General features: G+C 47.5%; 1 protein-coding gene across 1 annotated transcript; it reads right to left on the minus strand.

Annotated features, from left to right (window-relative positions):
- Positions 1-212: 212 nt before the first annotated feature.
- On the minus strand, positions 213-9,258 carry LOC311141811 (calcium-binding protein 1-like). The gene is made up of 7 exons (XM_084177282.1): positions 9,170-9,258; positions 9,005-9,035; positions 8,747-8,890; positions 8,525-8,634; positions 8,321-8,395; positions 8,141-8,213; positions 213-1,149 (listed from the first exon to the last, which is right to left on the minus strand). The coding sequence occupies exons 1-7, from the start codon at positions 9,233-9,235 to the stop codon at positions 1,124-1,126; spliced, it is 525 nt and encodes a 174-aa protein (XP_084033408.1). The 5' UTR covers positions 9,236-9,258; the 3' UTR covers positions 213-1,123.
- Between the last annotated feature and the right edge of the window lie 1,961 nt (positions 9,259-11,219).

An 11,219-nucleotide genomic window follows, 5' to 3' on the forward strand; every position in this document is an offset into this window, starting at 1 on the left:
TCAGCATGACAGAGTGATCTCCAGCCTTGTCCTCGTCTACACTCTCACCTGTGTTAACGAAATAATCACTGACATGATGGCAGCTGGTCCTTTTGTGGCAGGGCTGAAATAAGAGTGGAAATGTTTTTTTGTGATTAAGTTCATTTTCAAGGAAAAGAGGCCCTTTGCAATTAATTGCAATTCATCTGATCACTCTTCATGACATTCTGGAGTATATGCAAATTGCCATCATCAATACTGAGGCAGCAGACTTTGTGAAAATTACTATTTGTGTCATTCTCAAAACTTTTGACCACGACTGTACTATATACATTAGACAATGTATTACATTTACTGTGTCACACCCATACAGATACATACTGTATTTCAAATAAGGTTTGTCTCTGGCATGCATAAAAACAGCACAATGACATACTAGGACTCCGCAATTTCTTGTCAAACTGTACCAACAGACAGACACACAGACAGAAAGACAAGATACTGTACACATAAACCATCATGTTTTTTATGAGTGCACTGCACACAAATGTGAAGAAAAGCTACTATTTTCCAGATCTGGGGTTGGCGTGTTTGCTGAGGTCCTCTTAGCTCTTGCTTGTCCTATAAACCCAGTGCATTAGAGAGGATCCGGTGCTTTTATGGTGCTGGGTAAACACAGTGATCACCTCACAAAAGATCACAGTGACAAACACATACACACAAATAACACTCTCTGCTTTTCTCACTCTATTACCCAAACTTGAAGAACATATCAGTTGTCACAAGTAATATTGCCATTTAAAGGTTGAGAAACTAAACTTGCCTAAACAGCAGGCTACACACAAGTGTATACAGTTTGTGGAGGGTTAATAGTGTGGAAACCATTAGCGGGTCAGTCTGTAAGCTACAGTAGAATCTGTCTCAGTTGGAATGTGGGACTTTTAGGGAAGAACACTATTTTGAGGAGTACCGTGGTCTTCCATTTCTCCTTAGAGGTAAGGGCTTTAATTCCAGTTTTTCTCAGGAAAAGATAGCTCAGAGGTCCTAGTGTTTCCTCCGTTTTGCTCATTCGATGATGATGACAAAAGGACAGAGGTTCACATTCAGCATAAATAACTTGAAGCCATATCGACCATTCCTCCTCTCAGCGGGACATCATTCGTACAAACTCTGTGAAAAGAGACGATAAGATCTGTCAAATATTAGAAGTTCAGTCTGTGTGTGTGTGTGTGTTAAAATATGCATAGGACATGCAGACTATGGGTGAAAGTGGACAGTTTCATATGTTACTGCACATGTCTATATTTGAGTCACAGTGACCAGTGGGGCCCCATAGTTGTCTACAGCCGACATACATATTGAATACTGTATCATAATGGATTTACCAGTCTAAGGATTGGGGTATACAGTGAGGGAAAAAAGTATTTGATCCCCTGCTGATTTTGTACGTTTGCCCACTGACAAAGAAATGATCAGTCTATAATTTTAATGGTAGGTTTATTTGAACAGTGAGAGACAGAATAACAAAAAAAAAATCCAGAAAAACGCATGTAATAAATGTTATAAATTGATTTGCATTTTAATGAGGGAAATAAGTATTTGACCCCTCTGCAAAACATGACTTAGTACTTGGTGGCAAAACCCTTGTTGGCAACACAGAGGTCAGACGTGTCTTGTAGTTGGCCACCAGGTTTGCCCACATCTCAGGAGGGATTTTGTTCCACTCCTCTTTACAGAACTTCTCCAAGTCATTAAGGCTTCGAGGCTGACGTTTGACAACTCGAACCTTCAGCTCCCTCCACAGATTTTCTATGGGATTAAGTTCTGGAGACTGGCTAGGCCACTCCAGGACATTAATGTGCTTCTTCTTGAGCCACTCCTTTGTTGCCTTGGCCGTGTGTTTTGGGGTCATTGTCATGCTGGAATACCCATCCACAACCCATTTTCAATGCCCTGGCTGAGGGAAGGAGGTTCTCACCCAAGATTTGACGGTACATGGCCCTGTCCATCGTCCCTTTGATGCGGTGAAGTTGTCCTGTCCCCTTAGCAGAAAAACACCCCCAAAAGCATAATGTTTCCACCTTGCATGGAGCCCCAGGCCGAGGGAGATTGACAGTTATTTTGTGTTTCTTCCATTTGCAAATAATCCTACCAACTGTTGTCACCTTCTCACCAAGCTGCTTGGCGGTGGTCTTGTAGCCCATTCCAGCCTTGTGTAGGTCTACAATCTTGTCCCTGACATCCTTGGAGAGCTCTTTGGTCTTGGCCATGGTGGAGAGTTTGGAATCTGATTGATTGATTGCTTCTGTGGACAGGTGTTGTCATGAACCCTGCGTCCTGAGTCTGTTCCTGCCTGTGTTGCCGTTTTTCTGCTCGGTATCTCCTGTTTCCTGTAGGTGCCTGAACGCACCCTGTCCGGTTGCCGGGCGACGTTGCTAGGCGGGTGATCTCTCGATTAACGGCACCTGCTTCTCATCAGCCTCGGCACACCTGGTCCTGATCATCACCCCTTCTTAAGCTCTGACCTGACATCCATTCCCTGCCGGATCATTAGCCATTAACAGTATGTTTTGTCAGCGTATCAGCCTCTGAGTACTAGCGTTAGTTTTGTTGTTTTTGCACCTTGTTGACCTGCCTTGTACTTACCTCAGTTTTTTCTGTCTACAGTCATTCTCCCGGAACCTTCACCCAACCCCTGCCGTGCCATCATTTAATCTGCCACTTCACCTCCATCTACTCATCTCCGCCACCCGCTCCGTCTCCTGGATTATTCTGCATCTTTTGAATCTGTAAATAAACCCTCACCTTCGTTCAACTCACCGTGTCCAGGTCTGCTTCTGGGTTCTGTCTTAGAGAACCGTGACAGAACGATCCGGCCAGAAATGAACCCAGCGGACCTGGACTCTGTTCGCCATGCCATTACCCATCAGGAGAAGATGTTGGGACAACATAGCACGGCGCTACAGGAGATAGCGTTGTCAGTTCGGAACTTTTCTACCAGTCTGACGAAGATCCAGGCTCAGCTCAGTTTGCCGGTGGAGAATCCACCACCGGTTTCACCCATCTCGCCTGCCGCTTCTGGAGCTGTGCCCTTCCGTGAGCCCAAGGTTCCGACGCCTGATAAATATGAGGGGGATTTGGGAAGATGCCGTTCCTTTCTTATGGAAGGAGCTCGCAGAGTTGCCGACTTCGTAATAGAATTCAGGACATTGGCTGTGGAGAGTGGGTGGAATGAAGAGTCACTGCAAGCGGCCTTTTATCAGGGGTTGTCGGAGCAACTCAAGGATGAGCTGATCTCCTATCCGGAGCCTAGTGACCTGGACAGTTTGGTCGCTTTGTCTATTCGGGTGGATAACAGAGTTGGAGAGAGAAGGAGGGAGAAGCAATGGGGCCCGTCCAATCAATCAGATTCTCGGTTCCCAGTCGGGTCAGGAGGTGGACCAGAACGCGTCGATCATTGTCCACCACACGGGATTAGTGGAGAGGTCCTGGCTCCAGATTCTGAACCCATGCAAGTGGGGAGGCACGGGTTAACCAAGGAGGAGCGCCAACATAGACGTGAGACCAACCGCTGCCTCTACTGTGGTAGTTCGGGACATTACATCTCCACTTGTTCCCAGCGGCCGTCAAACTGCCCGGCTCGCTAAGTTTGGGAGGACTTTTAGCGAGCCGGTTTCAACCTCTCAATACCCCTGTCAGACCCCGTATCCCGGCTACCCTCATGAACAAGAATCAGAGTTTAGCGATTAACGCTTTCATCGATTCAGGTGCCGATGGCAGCTTTATTGATGCCGACGTGGTGGAACAGCTGGGGCTTCCCAAGGAGCGACTACCGGAAGCCATTGAAGCGACCACTCTGAACGGCAGTAGTCTGGCACGTATCACGATGAGGACGGAACCGGTTAAGATGCTGTTGTCAGGGAATCATTCTGAGGTTATCTCATTCTTCATTCTGCCTTCTCCCCATGTTCCTCTGGTCCTTGGATACCCCTGGCTGAAGGAACACAATCCCACGTTCGATTGGGTGACTGGCAAGGTAACTAGTTGGAGCATTGATTGTCATGTTAACTGCCTCAAGACTGCCTGTTCCCATTCTGTTCCCAGTCAGGTCATTGAGGCTAACCCCCCAGATTTGTCCCTGGTCCCCGAAACATATCACGATTTGGGGGAGGTGTTCAGTAAGCAGAGGGCTCTGTCACTTCCTCCCCACCGACCATATGATTGTGCCATAAACCTGTTCCCTGGAGCTGTCTATCCCAAGGGACGGTTATACAGCATCTCCCGACCTGAACGTGAAGCTTTGGAGACCTACATAAAGGAGTCCCTAGCTGCTGGTCTCATTCGTCCCTCGTCATCACCCCTGGGGGCAGGATTCTTCTTTGTGAGTAAGAAGGATGGCTCTCTTCGACCTTGTATTGATTATCGGGGGTTGAATGATATCACGGTCAAGAACAAGTATCCCCTGCCCTTGATGAGCTCTGCTTTCGACTCCTTACAGGGTGCTACGGTGTTCACCAAGCTGGACCTACGCAATGCGTATCATCTGGTCCGGATCAGAGAGGGTGACGAGTGGTTGACTGGTTTCAATACACCGATGGGTCATTTCGAGTATCAGGTGATGCCGTTTGGACTGACCAATGCTCCAGCAGTGTTCCAGAGTATGGTGAATGACGTCCTAAGAGATATGATCGGTCTTTTTGTGTTCGTTTACCTGGATGACATTCTTATCTTCTCTAAGGAGCCTTCCAGCCACGTCCAGCATGTCAAGCAGGTTCTGCAACGATTGTTGGAGAATCGCCTGTTTGTGAAGGCCGAGATGTGTGAATTTCACGCCCACACTACATCCTTCCTCGGGTACATCATCTCCAGGGGAGAGATTAGGATGGACCAAGAGAAGGTTAGGGCGGTTCTGGATTGGGCCCCAGCCCGGTACGAGATTGCAGCTTCAGAGGTTTCTGGGGTTTGCGAATTTCTATCGTAGATTTATCCGTGATTACAGCCGTGTGGCCGCTCCTTTAACTGCCCTGACTTCTAGTACCAGAACCTTCAGTTGGAATCCTGAGGCGGACCGAGCATTTCTGGATTTGAAGAGGTGATTCACCAACGCTCCGATTCTCTCTCAACCTGACACTGCCCGTCAGTTTGTCGTTGAGGTGGATGCGTCTGATGTGGGGGTTGGCGCCATCCTGTCCCAGCGATGCTCCACTGACGGTAAACTCCATCCCTGCGCCTACTACTCTCGTCGTCTTTCGTCTGCGGAGAGGAACTACGATGTGGGTAACCGGGAGCTTCTCGCAGTGAAACTTGCCTTGGAGGAGTGGCGCCACTGGTTGGAGGGGGCGGAGCAACCGTTTGTTGTCTGGACTGACCACAATAATCTTGCTTACGTGCAATCGGCTAAACGTCTCAACTCCCGTCAGGCCAGGTGGTCGTTGTTTTTTGGACGCTTTAATTTTTCCTTGACGTTCCGACCGGGGTCTAAGAACGGCAAGGCGGACGCCTTGTCCCGGATGTTCTCCAAGACGGAGGAGAGTGGGGCCAAGACTGAGACGATTCTTCCCCGGAACCTTGTCGTAGGAGCCGTTATGTGGAGGATTGAGGAGGAGGTTATGGCGGCCCTTCGGACGCAGCCCGGCCCTGGTAACGGTCCACCCGGTCGGTTGTTTGTGCCTGAGTCGGTCCGTTCGGCTGTCCTCCAATGGTCCCACGCCAGCAAGATGGCTTGCCACCCTGGCGTGGCTCGGACGATGGCGCTTCTACGCAGACGATTTTGGTGGCCTGCCATGGGAGAGGATACTCAGAGGTTTGTTGCTGCCTGTCCAGTTTGTGCGCAGAACAAGAGTGCCAATCGGCCCAGCTCTGGACTTCTTCACCCCCTACCTATCCCCCGGCGACCATGGTCACATCTGGCCCTGGACTTTGTCACTGGGTTGCCCTCTTCTGAGGGGAATACGGTCATTCTGACTATTGTGGACAGATTCAGCAAGTTCGCCCACTTTGTGCCCATCTCCAAGCTTCCCTCTGCCTCTGAGACGTCCAAGATCCTGGTTAGGGAGGTTTTCAGGGTTCACGGATTGCCCAGTGACATAGTTTCCGACCGTGGTCCTCAGTTCACCTCTGCTGTCTGGAAGTCCTTCTGTTTGGCCATTGGAGCTACAGTCAGTCTCACATCTGGATTTCACCCCCAATCCAATGGACAGGCGGAGAGAGCCAACCAGAAGATGGAATCCACGCTGCGCTGCCTTGTTTCCTCCAACCCCACCTCTTGGGTCTCTCTGTTGCCTTGGGTTGAGTATGCCCACAATACTCTCCCTACTTCTGCCACTGGGATGTCTCCCTTCCAGTGCCTATATGGCTACCAACCCCCCTTGTTTCCTTCTCAGGAGAAGGATCTCTCGGTTCCCTCTGTCCAGGCCCACATTTGTCGTTCCATCGGACCTGGCATCGGGCCAGAAAGGCCCTCCTTCGAGTTTCTGACCGGTATCAGCTCCAGGCGAATCGTCGCCGTATTCCAGCCCCCGCTTATGCCATCGGAGATAGGGTCTGGTTGGCTACACGGGACCTTCCTCTGCGGACTGAGTCAAGGAAACTGTCGCAGAGGTTAATTGGTCCGTTTGTGGTGGAGAGAGTGATTAATCCGGTTGTGGTTCGACTCAAGTTGCCTAGGACGCTCAGAGTCCATCCCACCTTCCATGTCTCCTGCCTCAAGCCTGTTCTCCTCAGCCCTCTGTTGCCCCCTCCGCCTCCTCCTCCTCGGATGATCGGAGGAGGTCCTGTCTACACGGTGCGCCGCTTCATGGATTCCAGACGGCGGGGCCGGGGTTTCCAGTATCTCGTGGACTGGGAGGGGTATGGTCCTGAGGAGAGGAGTTGGATTCCTCGGTGTCAGATCCTTGATGCTGACCTCCTTCGTGACTTCTACCGCCTCCATCCTGGCGCTCCGGGTAGTCCGCCCGGTGGCGTTCATCGGAGGGGGGGTTCTGTCATGAACCCTGCGTCCTGAGTCTGTTCCTGCCTGTGTTGCCGTTTTTCTGCTCGGTATCTCCTGTTTCCTGTAGGTGCCTGAACGCACCCTGTCCGGTTGCCGGGCGACGTTGCTAGGCGGGTGATCTCTCGATTAACCGCACCTGCTTCTCATCAGCCTCGGCACACCTGGTCCTGATCATCACCCCTTCTTAAGCTCTGACCTGACATCCATTCCCTGCCGGATCGTTAGCCATTAACAGTATGTTTTGTCAGCGTATCAGCCTCTGAGTACTAGCGTTAGTTTTGTTGTTTTTGCACCTTGTTGACCTGCCTTGTACTTACCTCAGTTTTTTCTGTCTACAGTCATTCTCCCGGAACCTTCACCCAACCCCTGCCGTGCCATCATTTAATCTGCCACTTCACCTCCATCTACTCATCTCCGCCACCCGCTCCGTCTCCTGGATTATTCTGCATCTTTTGAATCTGTAAATAAACCCTCACCTTCGTTCAACTCACCGTGTCCTGGTCTGCTTCTGGGTTCTGTCTTAGAGAACCGTGACAGGTGTCTTTTATACAGGTAACAAACTGAGATTAGGAGCACTCCCTTTAAGAGTGTGCTCCTAATCTCAGCTCGTTACCTGTATAAAAGACACCTGGGAGCCAGAAATCTTTCTGATTGAGAGGGGGTCAAATACTTATTTCCCTCATTAAAATGCAAATCAATTTATAACATTTTTGACATGCGTTTTTCTGGATTTTTTTGTTATTCTGTCTCTCACTGTTCAAATAAACCTACCATTAAAATTATAGACTGATCATTTCTTTGTCAGTGGGCAAACGTACAAAATCAGCAGGGAATCAAATACTTTTTTCCCTCACTGTAGGGATTGTGTTCTCGCTGTCATAAGGAAAACACAGGAGGAGACCACACTTTCCTTACATGGTTGAAACAGACAGTTTGCAAATGTCAAATCTATTTGAAGCTTTGCCAGAAAGTGGATAAGAGGAAGGAAATATAATGAAATTGAAGAGTAAGGAAGACCAGTCAACATGAAGCGTTCATGAAGCACTCCTGTCCCATCAGCTGGAGACTAGCTTGCACACAGCATAAATAGCAAAATCTCTAGCTATTACAATATTTTCTGTGATTTTATTATTCTGTTGGTATAGATAAACAAACCCTGCATCAGTTTACCTTCAAAGTCAACATGCCCATCACCATTCAAGTCGATGTCCCTCAGAATATCCTCTAAGTCCTTGTGGCCAACCTACAGTCCAGTAACATAGGAGGAATAAGTGTGTGGAACAAACCGTTTTTAGTAGTGATGCATACATCGATTAAGCTACTCAGACAGACTTCAATCTGTAACCTCACCTGTTGTCCCAGCAACTTCCTCATGGCTTCTCTCAGCTCAGCTGTGCTTATCGCTCCATCACCATTGGTGTCAAACTTCATGAGGAAAAAAACAAATGATCACATTCATAATCCAGATCATGAAATATTAGATAGACAGGCAACATAACTACTTCTCTCCGTAATCACCCTCTCCTCCCTCTCTCTGGCAATCCAGTTTCTCACCTCTTTGAAGGCATCTCTTAGTTCTTTCACACCAATCATATCTGCAGTTTCAGCGAGAAGTTTGGGGCCCATCAACTCTACAAAATCCTCAAAGTCGACATGACCTCCCACTTCCCAAAAAGAGAATGAACGAGGGAAAGAGAAGATGTTAGGGGAGGGAATTAGCAAACCATGGTGTAATGTACCTGTACTGCAAATATCTAGACTAGGGCACACTCTTACAATTCATGTTGATCTGTTGGCTCAGTTCTATCAACTCCATTTCAGTAGGCATGTATCCCATGGTTCTCATACAGTTTCCCAGGTCTTTACAGCTGATGAAACCGTCTTTGTCCTTATCAAACTCCTTAAAAGCATCCCGCAACTCTGCAGAGAGAATACAGAGAAAGATTACTCTGCGGTAATCTGAAAACTACTGCCACTACCAGAGACACAACTACAGAGAGACAAGCACAGGAACATAAATGAAAAACAATTTACCATCAATCTCCTCTGGCCTCAGGTCTCTGTCCTATTGGGGCAAAGAAGACAGTGTCAGTGTAATCAGAATTTCCAATAAAATTAAGTTGACAATTAATAAATAAAGATTATGATTAAGTCATTTAGAGAAAACAATCGTCAAAGTCCATCACATTATATTCTTACACTATCTGATGTTAACAATACCAGGAACATAGTGACTTCAAAAGGTGAATCTGCAGTCTGCTCCATGATAATCCTCTATCTATTCTGGTGGAACTCAAGCAAGGGACAATAGCTATATAGTCACTGGAATGTTTCAAATATCTTAATGACATCCGTTCAGACTGCTCCCAGCGTCATTAGAGACAGAGCACAACCGGGAAACGCATCTCTTTCAGTCTGCAAGGAATGTAGCTGTGTTCTTTTTTCAGCTCTTGCTTATGATGAAAGCAACCTTTAAAGGAGATAGAGGACAGAGAGAGCGAGAGAGAGAGAGACATATTCCAGAAACCTTAGGGGTTAATCTGCAGGGAGAACTGTAAACACAGCGTCAACTCTGACGTCAGGCCCAAAGGACTGTCTGACCGGAACCAGAGTGGCCCAATGAAATATATTAGGCTAAACATAAAGCAGCCATCAGAATCCTAAATTAATCCAATAATGTCACACAAAGCGCGGGGGTTTCTTTTGACATCAGTCACAACACAAACATAGAATGTAAAACACAGAGCGTTGGCCAAGGAATACAGTAGCTCCAGGTAGGTAAGTCCCTGTTTACAGTCTCATCCACATATTTGTACTCTATCTGCCACACACCTCATGTCTGGTTGCATTTAACACACACACACACACATACACACACCCACACATTGATACATCAATGTACACTAAGTATACAAAACATTAAAAACACCTGCTCTTTCCATGACATAGACTGACCAGGTTAATCCAGATGAAAGCTATGATCCCTTATTGATGTCACTTGTTAAATCCACTTCAATCAGTGTAGATGAAGGGGAGGAGACAGGTTAAAGAAGGATTTTTAAGCGTTGAGATAACACACGTGGATTTATGTGTGCCATTCAGAGGGTGAATGGGCAACACAAAAAACTTAAGTGCCTATGAACAGGTATGGTAGTAGGTGCCAGGCGTACAGGTTTGTGTCAAGAAACTGCAATGCTGCTGGGTTTTTCACGCTCAACAGTTTCCCGTGTGTATCAAGAATGGTCCACCACCCAAAGGACATTCCGCCAACTTGACACAACTGTGGGATGCATTGGAGTCAACATGGGCCAGCATCCCTGTGGAACGCTTTCGACCCCTTGTAGAGTCCATGCCCCAACGAATTGAGGCTGTTCTGAGGGCAAAAGGGGGTGCAACTCAATATTAGAAAGGTGTTCTTAATGTTTGGTATACTCAGTGTATATGTGTTTGTGTGTGTCCAGACTTACTTACAGCCTGCCTGATATCGGCCAGGCTCTTGCGCAGGAAGATGCAGGTGGGCCCCATAATGTTGTGAATGAGAGCGCAGTTTAGTGCTAGGGTTATGAGGGGCTCCTGATAGGCCCCTCAAAGGGGGAGGCCCCTTTCATCACAGGACTGAACCCCCTCTGTACTGCCTCCTGTCTTCCTGGACCAGCTTTCCAGGGGGGCCAGGGGGGTTCGGGTATAGGGGGCCAGAGACCCGTAGTCAACAGCAGCTTCGGGACAGAATGAACTCAGAGGTAGAGTTGAGAGGGAGTAGTCAGTAAATTTGATGTGTATAGTGTCAGTGAGTCTCTAATTTCTTAACAATCTACATGCCTTGTCAAATAAATTTGATAGAAAAAAAAACACGTTGTAAGGGCTGTAGTGCATAATATCCTTTTCATATGAATGACCTGTTCAATGTGTTTAGGGCCCTACCTTTGACCTGTTAATTCTGTCATGCTGCAGTCATGTTGTAATACTTATCAGTCATTAGCTTGTGCTGCTTGCTACTTTTTATCAAATTTCCTTTACGCTAGTCTAGCAGGAATTATCGACAGCTTTCACACCCAAAAGCCCTCTCCTGTTTAATACATTACTCCCACTCATCCTACTCCCACTTCCTCATTTATGAAAGTGTTTTTTTTTTACATAAACCTTTCACACACCAAACATTACTGATTGCTATAGTTATAGTAGATCTGCTAATGCTGCCAGTGGGATGGGGTCTGTTAGCCAGCCTGTTGGCACATCAGTGGAGACATTT

This window comes from Coregonus lavaretus (genome assembly GCF_964263955.1).
Source record: "Coregonus lavaretus genome assembly, chromosome: 14".
NCBI lineage: Eukaryota > Metazoa > Chordata > Actinopteri > Salmoniformes > Salmonidae > Coregonus > Coregonus lavaretus.